Source organism: Hippoglossus hippoglossus, chromosome 18 (genome assembly GCF_009819705.1).
Source record: "Hippoglossus hippoglossus isolate fHipHip1 chromosome 18, fHipHip1.pri, whole genome shotgun sequence".
In the NCBI taxonomy this organism is placed as follows: Eukaryota; Metazoa; Chordata; class Actinopteri; order Pleuronectiformes; family Pleuronectidae; genus Hippoglossus; species Hippoglossus hippoglossus.
Window position 1 is genome coordinate 7,422,762 of NC_047168.1, and position 12,562 is coordinate 7,435,323.

Sequence of the window (12,562 nt, forward strand, 5' to 3'; positions counted from 1 at the left end):
TGAAGGTGCTATTTCAAGTTAAAAAAAAAGTTGCATAGTGTTGCTTTAAACTAATTAAAATTGACCAAGAGGAAGCATGGAAAAAACAATCCCCCAAACAGCACCGAAGATGAAGGTGAAACAAAAGGTGAAGAATGTGCTTAGGCACTTATTTGCCCTGTTCTCATGGATGAAACTGATCCTGGGGGGTGTTTAGCTCTCTAGGTCCTACATTTCTCTGTTCAACTATTTTACCAGCAACCAGCCTGCAGCATATTTACTGAAACAATAGACACCCTCATCTACAACATAACAATGTCCTTTTCTGCTCCTGCGTCGCTCCTTTTTTTTTTTACGAGCTTCTTGATTGTTTTCTTCTGATTTCTGCTGAGCTGTAATATCCTCGGAAAATCGGACGAGGGCCCCATCAGATACAGAATCTCCGATTAACTTTGTCATTAGATAATAGGAAATCCTGGATTTGTGTAGTATACTGCTAATCTCATTGCATGGAACTTGATGCGGAAAGTTATTCATCGCTAAATATTTTAGGCAAATTTATGAACCTTCATCGAGCAGCATATTTGGTTTGAGCCGTAAGCGAGGATTTGTATGAAATTAGATACTTCCCTGAAGAAATAGGAAAAAAATTATACCCTTGGGTTATCAGACAAGCTGACTGATCGCTGGCAACAGAGTGAGGAGTGTTGTGTCCGCTGTGCAGGCTTTTTTTGACTGGCGGTCTGTGGCACGATGCCCTCAGACAGCAAGCAGTGGATGTGACATGCCTGATGGAACGCGATGACTGCAGCTGAAACAGATCTGCGCTGACAGACAGACAGGTTACTGTACCCTTAGCAAGCCTGGCATTCCCTGGACACTGCGGCCCGGCGATGGCAAGAGCTTTCGTTTCCTCTGGAGTCTCAAGCATGAGCAGACACACGTACAAACACATGGTACACACACACACACACACACACACACACACACACACAGGTTGTGTGCCAAATTCCACAGAGCAGTAAAGGCAATCGGGGACAGATGAGAAAGGCAACCAAGTGGTGGTAAACTGCACGCCGAGGGAGTGGGAGCTATAACAAGGTGCCACAACAACACTCGTAGGAGTTTGTGTGCTTTGAGTTAGAGGACATTTCTAATGCTCACTAATTATCACTTTGGGGTAGATGTTCTTGGATCAGTGCAAAAACTGAAGGAATAGGATGTCAATTTGTACTCTTATTTTTTAATAGTGCAGCTTGTGATTTGTATCCTGTTTCCAGTTTTTATGCTTAGCTAAGACCCCTGACGGTCTCTGAATTCATATTTAATAGGCAGACATTGGGGCGGCTGTGGTTACAGGTCGTCGTCCACTACCCAGACGTTCAATGGTTTGATCCCCGGCTCCTCCAGTCTGCATTCTGAAGTGTCCTTGAGCCAGATACTGCAGAGCGCTGGGTATAGAAGCATATTTTAGTGTGTTTAAGATGTTTACAGTCAAGCACTTTAAATGATGATAAGAGTGGAAAAATGCTACACACAGTCAATTTGCATCAGTTTTCTCACCTAAGTCTTGGAAAAACAGCAAATAAGTATATTTTCCCCAAATGGCAAACTTTTCTATATGTTTCATTCTATTTCTGCAATCACCTAGTGTCAGATCTGGAGATGTTTGCATTTGGGAGCAAAATCTGTTGCAGTAGCTGCCTCTTTAATGCAAAAACAAGGCAGCTGGTGTCCCGTGAAGGGCATTTTCTCTCGCTGGTATCTGGCAAATTCCTGCCCTCTCTTTGAACGCATGTGACAAGCAGCGCTTTGACTCCCAGGCCAAATATCACTGATCAAACGGCTGTGTTTGGTGTCAGCTACAGGGAGACAACAAGCTTACTCATAAGGGGGGCACTGACCTGCTCTGAGTATGTTTAGCCAGGAAACCAACACATGTACAGTACATACTATGGCCCTGTTTTGGACCTGTAAAGTCATACCTGAATGCTTGTGTGTTCAACCTGCAGAGTGAGAAGGTGGTGGCTGGGTCTAAAAAGGCCTAGATGTGTGAAGCAGTGTCACTGAGTGTCCAACATCCAGCCCATCATTACATTCAAACAGAATATCTCCGCTGAAAGACGGTCATTAGCTGCTGCCTCAACCCTTTATTTGTCTCCCCGCACAGAAAAGTCCCTGGAAGATGAGTTGAGCAAACAACTGACAGATGCTATTTAAGCTCGTCTAGTCCCTAAAAATACATTTGTGCCCGGGGCAGTGATTTTGCAACTCTGCTGATGGGTGCCCCGAGCGAGTGGTCCCGCTGAACACGTCCATCAATAAGAGCAACAGCGTTTGTAACATGAGGACGTGACTTTAGCTATGCACCGCCGGTCACAGTGAATGTAAACTATTCATGTCTCGCAGAATTATCTCCTGCTTGCTCGGGCTTTGTCAGGTGTCTGTGGCGCTCTCAGGGTGCCGGGGGTGGTCAAAGTTCAACAAGAGGCTCCCGGAGTGTTTCCTCTTTCAAAGACACTGAACTTTTCACGATGAGTGGCATAAGCAGGTAGGCTTTGAATGTCAAGCTATTAAGGATGACGATTTAACCCTGAGGTGGAAAGGAAATGAATTCAACCCCCATCTCAGTGTTCAGGTGAAGATTTCCCCCCCCTCCTGTGGAAATAAACATTAACATTCCTGTGTTCGCTGTGTTAATGGAGATTAAGCTGAATTCAAGCCTGCGTGTCAGGCAGCAATTCAGGTGGCTCATACCATACATACCTGTTCCCTATTGTGTCTCCGCACCTCAGCCCTTAGAATTTGGCTGAGGACAGTTGACATTTTCTAGGAACATTGTTATTATGGTGGTGCTGGACAGCTTCAAATGCCACAAACAAGGCACAATGCCCTACAACTGTGGGCTGAGCTTCAAAGAACTTCCTATCTCTTAGTTTAATAACTGCATGAGTTGAACCCAGCTATCGACTTGAATGGCACTCAAAAGAGCGCATACCACCACTAAGGCCCAACAGTCCCCTTAAATTCAATTGAGCTGCACCAAATTTCACACACTAATAGAATTGAGTCCCTTAAATATATACCAAATTTTTTTTAAATCAAGAGCTATGAATTATTTCCTGGGAAATCAATGAAAATGTTTAAAAAAATGCATCAATATTGGATTTGATCCCTGATCTGGATCTGCATCAAAATTTTAACAGGTTCTTTCCTGACCCATATCGCAAATAAGTTTTGTGGTAATGCGTCTAGTAGTTTTGGCATAATAATGATTATACAAACATACAAACCAACCAAGAATCTAATGGACAGGGGTGAAAACATAACCTCCTTGGCAGAGGTGATTATAACACAAAATCCCCTTCTGCCCTGTGACTGGACAAATGTCCTTAAATATAATATGAACAAACAAGTTTTAAGTTACAGTCTATGAGTACGGTTAATTTACTCTACTCACAAAATGAAAATCAGGACAGGCCAGCACGTGACCCTAATTTGGACCTGTGTGTAGTAAGTGTTCAAAGATACACTGTAGACCTTTATTAACCTGCACGGGGGAGAGAAAAAGAAAAGAAAGATCTGCTTCAAAATGAAAGGAAACTGCTATTTCTACTGCAGCTGCCAAGAAATGACATAGATCTCATCAAAGTAAATCAGAAACAACAGTTGATTTCTATCTTATGCCAGCGAAAGGCCAAGAGTGAACATTTCGTTCCATCCAGTTGATCTCAGTTCATAAGAAAGCCGGAGCTTGATTCAGATAAAAAAGCTCTTCTTGGCCTTAAATGGCACATGGTTGGCGGCGCGGGCACCCGGCTTGAAAGGCTAATACGTTTCATACTTGTGACTTGACTCAAAGCTGTGAAAAGTGGTTACAATCCTCATCTGGCGCACAGATCACAATTATGTGTGTGTGTGTGTGTGTGTGTGTGTGTGTGTGTGTGTGTACATATGGCGGACGTTCTGCCTGCAGAATATATGCACATGACATTGTCCACGTGATGCAGCAATTGTTGCGTGCGTTTGAGAAGTTGCCCCGGACCAGAGAAGAAACTGAGATGAGATATTATAGGCTGTATATAAAGTGTTGCCAAAGTGTCTCGATTGCCACCTGGAGTAAAGGTCATAAACCCCAGCTCCTCATTGTTAGTGGATTTGACCTGGCCCTTACAAAAAAAGTCAAAGTACACGTCCCGGATATTTTGCATTAATTTCTGGATAGTGGGAGGAAGTGGAGACGTGTCATCAATGTTTATATACAGTTCATGTTGGAAATGCATACACCTAATTGCAACCGACTATGACTAGTTCTGCAATATATTTCAAATCCTTGTTACACGCTTTTGTCAAAAAACACAATCTTTATAAACGTGGCTTGTTTACACATGTCCTGATCAAACTGGTCTGTGCATGGCCCCCTAAAAAACATAGTTGAATCTGAGCAAAGACTTTAAGTAGAAGCAAAAATCACAACAGCAACCACACACAGAAGTCTGGAACAATCATCCTGAGTGGGAGCAGATTCAAAACAGACATTTTCTGCTGCAGGAACCTACAAATAACCCTTCTTTTACTTTAACTTTGCTGGGCTTTTTTTTTAAAGTCCTGCACGCTGTTCTCACACCAGCCAGTGCAGCATTACGTGAGGATGAGTCTCCACCATCAAACACCACCGAGCATCATTCAAAACCCCTGCGTGTCCCTGCAGCCTATCAGCGCGTAATGGCACCGGGAGCGTGTTTCTTTAAGAATGTAAGGTGGGTGAGCCCCTTCTCCTGACGCACGCCTGGTATGCAAACATAAATTTAGCAGCAACGTGTTTGCCGGGGGAACAAAATATCTGGAAGCGGACGGTGAAGTGTCATGTCGTCCGCGGCACCCCTTGGCTGACTTTTACCTGTTTCTCTCTCTCTCTCTCTCGCTCCCCCTCTTTGCTCTGGGAGAACTGGAGCCGGAGGAGCGCGGCGCGGAGAGGAGAGTGTGAGCGACTCGGGCAGGACTGGGACGCACGGACACGCCAGAGCCACAGCTCCACACTTCTTGGTATCCACGCTCAGTCTGTCAGAGATGAGAGGGGGCTGTTTGGGGACGACTGGGCTGCTCCTGCTCGTCTGCGTAAAGGTAAGCTGCTGCAAGAAAACGCAAAGGTTGCCCGTTATTAAACATGTTAAGGAGGAAAGAGCGTCACTTCAGTGTGGGACAGATGCGTTTGGGAACTTTGCCTGAATTACTCGACAGAGAGAGAAAAGTGACACCTGTTGCCTTCAGTTTGACCTGTGCTGTGTTTCTAAAAGAACATTCAACATGATAACTCAACACAGACTGAGATGCTTTGGTTATACATACATTTATCATCATATCCATATATAGTTTATTGCAGGACCCATAACCGGTACTGTTATTGGCTACATGCATTAATACCTGACATTAAGCCACCAAGTAAAGATTTACTGAACTTTGATTGACTTAATATGGTGGCCTTCCTTATCCTCCAGGGATGCTGCAACAGGTACAAGGCTGTTTGGCATTCTGCTGAAGTGAAGTTTTGTTGAAGAAAACAATACTTGTAAAATGTGGCATAAATATGTGCATTTAAATAATGTCGTGCAGCTGCCCAGTAGAGGATCGAAGATTTTTATAAATCGGGGCTGGCAATTTACACAAAGGGGCCGATTATTTGTCCGACATTCACGCACAATTCCTGATTTGAGTAAGGTCATTCCTTGTTTACTGTTAGCTCTAAAGCTTTGAGCAAAGCCACACATCATTGAAAGTATTTTTGAAAATTTGTCCTTGATCAGGAGCATTGTGCACTTCAAAAAACTTCGAAAATAAAAAGTCTGAACAAATTTTTATTTAGTTTTCTTAAGTGACAAACAAAACAATCTACGGACAGGATGGGGCAATCAGATTTAAACCTGGGCCAGTGCCCCCTCTGACCATGCCCCTGGATCTGCCCCCGCAGCAGCCCTTTAAAGTCCAGAGACCTCTTTTTTTTCTTTGCACTCACAACGTGCAGTGGAATAGATAGTTCACTGGTAATCCTCCAAAAGGTCACAGCTTATCAGTCCTGGATTCGAAAGAACTTCCAAAATCGGTGTGCTCAGCTCATGTCAATCAGTTCTGCAATAGATTTCCATGTTATCTCCTGTCATACACATGCATCCGTTCATGCAGTTGTGTAAAAAGCTGACACGTGCTTGCGTGAAGTGGACAGCAAGAGACACAAAGCAGTTGTTTGGCCTGCAGACGGACGTCCGGGCTCAAACAGAGAGAGAGAGAGAGAGAGGGGAGGGGGGGTTGCCACTGCTTCAGACACCCTGGCTGCCATGTCGTCGAGCTGAGCACGTCCACACCATAATCAGTGACTGTCAGTGACAGAGACGCGCTCGAGGCTTTGCAACTCTTTCCAGGCCACTGTCCAGTGCTGGCCTGATTGTGTTACAGTTTAGAGTGTTGTGGTAGAAAATCAGGAAATGGGACATTAATCTTTGTGTGAGCATCCATGTAAGACGACTGAGGGTCTGAAATGGGCTGTTTGATGAAGTTAACATGGACCAGCCCTTTTTAAAATGTGGACAAAATGAACCCTGTTACATAATATTGAGGGCTAAATTGGATAAAGATGACATATGAGATGTGAGTCACTCGTTTCAGATGTTTTCTCCATGGTTTTTTTAGGGCAGATGTTCGTGGTACTCAGAAGGGTGTGTGTTAATTCTCTTATATTCACATTAAGTTGTCTGCAATGAAAGTGCATCATAAATGATTGTATTACACACTGGAGCTGACTTCTGTATTATAAGTGGTGGTTTATGCTGTGAGACAGAGTAACGACTGAGTTGGGTGGTCAAGCCAGCACTTGACAAGCTTTCCCATCTGTGCAAGGAGTGACTGTGCAGCATGAATCAGCACTGGACATTTATCTGTTCACACAAACCAGAGTGACCCAGTGCTTCGCTTCAGAGACCAGGGATCAACAAGTGTTGCCTCCCGGGGTCTCTGCCGTGCCACGGCCTTTTCTTTTCATCCTTGATGGCAGGTCAAAGTCTTTGCATGACTATCTGACTAAAGAATGAGGCTCTATATTTGTGTGTGTGTGTGTGTGTGTGTGTGTGTGTGTGTGTGTGTGTGTGTGTGTGTGTGTGTGTGTGTGTGTGTGTGTGTGTGTGTGTGTGTGTGTGTGTGTGTGTGTGTGTGTGTGTGTGTGTGTGTGTGTGTGTGTGTGTGTGTGTGTGTGTGTGTGTGCCAAATGGCCTGTGGCTCCAACCCTAAATGGAATAGAACTTCCTTTGTGGGTGACATAATGACATACCTCGTGTGATTCTTGGATGGTTCTTGTTGCTGTCACTACGTCCCCTTGATTTGTGCAGCAAAGTGGAACCTTTTTGCTGGATAAGAATTTAAAGGTGGCTGTGCGTACCCTTAGAAGACACCCAAGTATATCTGTAAGCACCAAGGTTAGTGGCCCAAATATTGATCTGGCACCTGCTAGTGTTTTAGTTCTGTTCTTTGTGGTCCTCTATGTTCCCCCTTATTGCTTTCACCCTTTTTTTTGGTAAAAGTTTAATATTTCTTAAGGGTGAAATCATAACGTTGTAGTTGACAATTTGGCATTATAGATTTGGATGAACTAATGCGTTCTTCATCTCTGCTCATATTTTTCAGCTCCAGGTGTTAAAATGTCATCGTTAATATGTCAGTCCTTGTTTCTGGAGCAATTCTTGTTTCAAAAAACTTGCAATAACATATTTTTCTAAAAAAGTCAAACACCTTGGCTACTAAAAACGGCAGAAAACATTCTTTTTTGGGGGGGGAATGTTAGCCACCTAAGCTAATGTTGGCTTATGTTACTGAATGTTACAATAAAAACGTATTCAATTGGTTGCAATCTGCAATCCCACCACTAGATGTCACTGAATCCTAAACGCTAGTCCTCAAGGGGCCAGAGCAGGAAGAGCAATCAGTGAATTCACTATGCATATCAGATTACCACTGCAAATTAAGAGCAACACTGAAAACTGGATGTATTTAATGAGGTTACTTAATAAAGTCAGTTTTGGCACATTTACCTGAGGGGGCACTAAAGGCTAGACACTTAAATCTTAAATAAAAAACTGCTCAGTGTATTTTTTTCCCCCCAACAAGGTGAATAAATTACCACAAGTCTCTTTTATATCACTGCTGGCAATAAAAGACAGCAGGCAAAATGAGTTTAACAAAGATATATCTGTTGAAATTGATTATGCTCCTCAGGAGTTACTGGAAAACAACATGTTTTATGGTTTCTAACGTGTGATGGATATAAGTCAGCTGCCAGACCTCACTACAGTGTTTGGCTGCCACGCTCACTTCCCTACATGCCTTTCTTCAGATTGCCCAGCTGGAATTTAAAAAAAAATTAGGCAAAAAAACCCCAACAGATTTTGATGTTTTTTCAAGGAAATGGTCCCTCTCCGAGCCCGAATGCAACGAGCGGAGTGCATTGAAGTCCTCAGGATGGGGAAGCTTTGGGGTCTAATGGCAGGATTAAGTGGGGTCACGGCATGCAAATGGTCCCAAGTGAGCGTCCGTCAACAACAACATCTCTTGTTCCTCGGCTCGACCGCTTGATCATACGGACCACAAACCTTCCAATTAGCATTCATGAGGGCCTTTGTTGTGGACGCAAGTGGAATGGGAAGTGAATTAATTTTGAGAGGGATTGGTCCCATTTGAGTAAAGGGAAAAGGCTTCAGAGAACATCTGGCCAGTGATGGATGGATGGAGCAAGTTTTTGGAGTGCGTTAACAAGACCGCGTGTTTTCAGTTACGCAGCAAAAGCCTTCATACTCATCTCATTGTTGCCATCTGGGGTTAATCTGTGGAGTGAGACTGAGCGTTGGGTCGTGTAGAAGTGCGGAAGTGTGTGTGTTAGAGTGTGTGTGTGTGTGTGTGTGTGTGTGTGTGCAATGTTAGTCCAAGGCCAAAATTCACTGGTAGTCATGTTTGCACAAATTGCCAAGGCACCCAAGGAGGGTCTCACTTTTCATTCAGTGCCCTCAGTGTTCCTGGCGTAGAAGCAAATTTTCCTGTGTGTCTGACTCAGGTGTGTCTGTATACAGCTCTTCCAACCCTGCAAATCCAGAGAGCAGGCGTTCATCCCCGTAAAGCTGGCCAAAAAGGAAGTAGCTTCACACTATTCTCAGCGGGCCGATGAGGGAGACGTCCTGCAGAACAGAACAAGCGATGGCAGCTTCTGTTTAATGTTGAGCCTGAAAGAAAGTTCAGTTTCTATAGTAATTTACTATAAACCAATAACTGGGCTTTGGTCTAGCACTCATCTCCAATTTGTAATTTTTTCTTTTACTTCATCTCACATCAGGACACTGCCAGTTCCTTGAGGCCAAAGAAACCATTGCAGAAATAATAGAAAAGGCCTCTAATCATAGATTTTTGCAAATGCGGCACAACTGGAAAAAGTATAAAATTAGACCTGGCTGGAGGATGAGCTCGTATCTGGTTTTGTAATTTTTAAAAGACCGTTTTCCCTTTTGTCTTCATCCCAGTGACGACTTGCAGCACACTTGTTCCTGTTGAAGAGAAATGCAACTCGACACTTCAGAACCTCGTTTAGTCGGAGGACTAGTTTGGGGAAATATGATTGTTTGGAAGTCATTTCTCATTTGTGCAATCTGTGCAAAAATGACAAATTGTACATGCCTTTATGTTTTTTGCGTAGACATAAGAGTGGTATCGATCTACTCCTCTTACTCTCGTCCAATAAGTGAATCAGTATGTTCCTGTATTCCAAATCATTCCTTCCTAACATCAGGAAATGATGAATAAACCAGGCTTTGTACAAAGTGAAAAGATGTGGAACGGAGAAAACGGCTTTCGCTGTTTTTTTTTTTTTCCCCTCTCCCAAATCTTGTGGAACTCGATAGTGTTGCTTGCCTTTCAATCACTTGATGCTGAGTTCTCATAACATTCTGTGACTGAGTGCCCAACTCCGCCTGAGCCAGTAAATGGCATAACTCGCTGGAGTCGTGTTGCATTGTGTGTGCCAGAGTGTGTGCAAGAGGGCATGTTGTTCAGACTCCAGTATCGAAAAGCGAGTTTGTTTTCTGCGGTTTCATGTGGCTCTCAGGAAATGAAATATGTCTTATTGTGCGACACTGCAAAACTCTGACCTTACATCATCCTGCTGTCACGCATTAAGAAAGAACTACCAGCAGATGGCAACATCACAGCAGAAGGACCTTTTGTGTCCAGTTCAGCCCCAGCGGCTCCCACGGCCATCACAGATATTCAACTCTATTGTGATTTTGCAGGTGGCTGCCCTCCGTTCCCTCTCTATTTCCTCTGGAGCCCATTGTGAATGTATTTGTTCCTTCATCATGAGGTTTATTTGTCATTGCCGGGCTTGAAAGCCGAGCCTCTGGCATCCTGTTCCTCTGACGAAACATCTTGGGCTCTATCTGCAGCGAGCCCGTGTCCCCTCCATCAGCGTGATTGAGTGTTGTTGTTTTATCCTGTTGTGTGTTCCTGGACGCCAGCTCAAACTTCATTTGCAGCAGCCGGGGCGTCTGTGCATCATCTGGCCTGCACATTTCTAACACACAGCCAATCTCAAACAGCCACATAACCTTGCAGTCGAGCGACGCTGCCTTGGCTTGAGCTCACGCGTCTAGCTCTGTCTGTTCTCCTCTGCCCCGGCCTTGACCTCAGATTCGTCCCAGGGTGGAATTGCAGCGGGAGTGCCGGGGAGTGGTGCTAACGGGAGGGGAGAAGCAGCACTGGGGCCCCTCTCGTGATGCCTAATTAGAGGGGAGGGCAGGTAGTAGGCGTGTGTGTGTGTGTGTGTGTGTGTTGTCTGTGTTTTAAAACACTACAGGGGAGGATTGTCAGGAGAGAGGGAGAAGCCAGATTTGATGTTACAGAGGGAAGCAGAGAGGAAAGACAGAAGGACAATGGAGGCAAAAGGTCAACAATGAAAGAAAAAGAAGAACAGGACAGGAAATAACATCTGAGAAAATGTGCAAGACAAATATTACATTTAAGCATTTTAGCAGTGGAATCAAATTACGATTTTATTTTTTTATTTTTTTTTATTATGTCACAAAAATTAGAGGAAATGTTAATAGTAGAAATAATGTGACTTACAGGTCAAAGCAAATACCCTTTTCATATGTAGCAGGTGAAAAGGGCCAAGCAGGAGTGATGGAGAACAAAGCCACCGGCATAAAGTTGGAGAGTAGCACATAAATATTCACTTGCTGCGTGTAGATGCAATGATTCCAGATTCACCGACCGATTGACAGGCATGAAAAACCAAAACCGACAGCAGCTATCATTCTCACTGACCTCACTCTTTTTGGAAAGGAGAAAATGAAGTTGCACATGAGTGTGAGAGAGGTTGTGTGTGTGTGGGGAAAAGACAGGATGGATGGCTAAATCGAGGGGAAACATGATTGACTGAGGGTCTGCAGTGCTTGTATCTGACAGCATCTCTCCGCTGAACGTTTGCGAGGCTAATGATGCTTCCCGGGGTTCTCACATTCCCTCCCCCCCCCCCCCCCCCCTCTCCATGGCCACATGTGCTTTGAGTAAACGTTGCGCCGCCATGACTGAAAAGTGGAAAGCCCATTACAAATGATGTGCTATTAGGATTACTCGGCACACGCCCACAGAAGCAGATGTAATCGTGCTTACAAAGTAGATGCGTGGAGCTTTCTGTAAATGTTCTCGCCTTTACCATGTTCACCAATTACAACAAAGGTGCAGTAGAAGTATTCAAATCCTTAAATCCATTAAAACTTTTAATTAGCAAATCAATTTAGTGCATTTGGTTATAGCGCCCCACCATGACCGTTAATTTAAGGGATAAAGGGTAAAGATAATGGATAGACGGATTGAATATATTCACATTCTTCGTTTTCCTTTCAGTACTAGTTTTCATTGTTGGTGGCAGATACAGGGCACGAATTCAATGATGCACTGTGTCACCAAAATCAATCAGGACTGAGATCATGACTATTAAAAGTAGTAAATGTTTTAGGAAATACCGAATTTGTTTTCTTGCTGAGGTTTAGATGAGAAGATCGACACCAATCATTTAGTCGGCTAAAAATGAAGATACAGCCACTGAACGAGAAATGGTAGATTTCACGTACTTATATGGTACACTACTTCATCAGCAGCAAACCAACGTTATTACAGTTGCAAACAATACCAACTAACAACCCACCAACATTATAATGGTGACACATCTGACAGACGGGACAGATTGATCTACTGATCAATACAGTCAGTCAGCATGTTTACATCGGTTACTTCAATGTAATGTTGGTCCTGTCCATAGAAACTGCCTCCTTTTTATAAAATGATTTTTTTTTTTTTTCAAACTAACACGGGAGTAACGGCTATTACTCGTTACTGTCACTCAGACTGTTTGCATGCTTGTTTTGACGGCGTGAACAGCTATTTTCCTGAAATGCTTGTCACTTCGATTACATTTTCATTGCTACTGCATAAAAATAAGATATTCTGCTGGATTTTAACATTTCTTTCATGGTTATTTAGCAAGATTTCATACTTG

The 12,562-nt window shown here is 43.7% G+C and overlaps 1 protein-coding gene across 4 annotated transcripts in view; it reads left to right on the forward strand.

The window, feature by feature from the left end:
* The first annotated feature begins 4,755 nt into the window (after nt 1-4,755).
* Nucleotides 4,756-12,562, forward strand: part of LOC117752234 (ADAMTS-like protein 1) — a 95,874-nt gene continuing 88,067 nt past the window's right edge. For 2 of the 4 annotated variants that reach the window (XM_034569447.1, XM_034569446.1), the window contains exon 1: nt 4,776-5,103. In XM_034569447.1, coding sequence (XP_034425338.1) covers nt 5,050-5,103 — 54 coding nt within the window. In that variant the 5' untranslated portion in view covers nt 4,776-5,049. Of the gene's footprint in view, nt 5,104-12,562 lie in introns of all 4 variants that reach the window. The other 2 variants (XM_034569444.1, XM_034569449.1) reach the window with 2 other exon arrangements.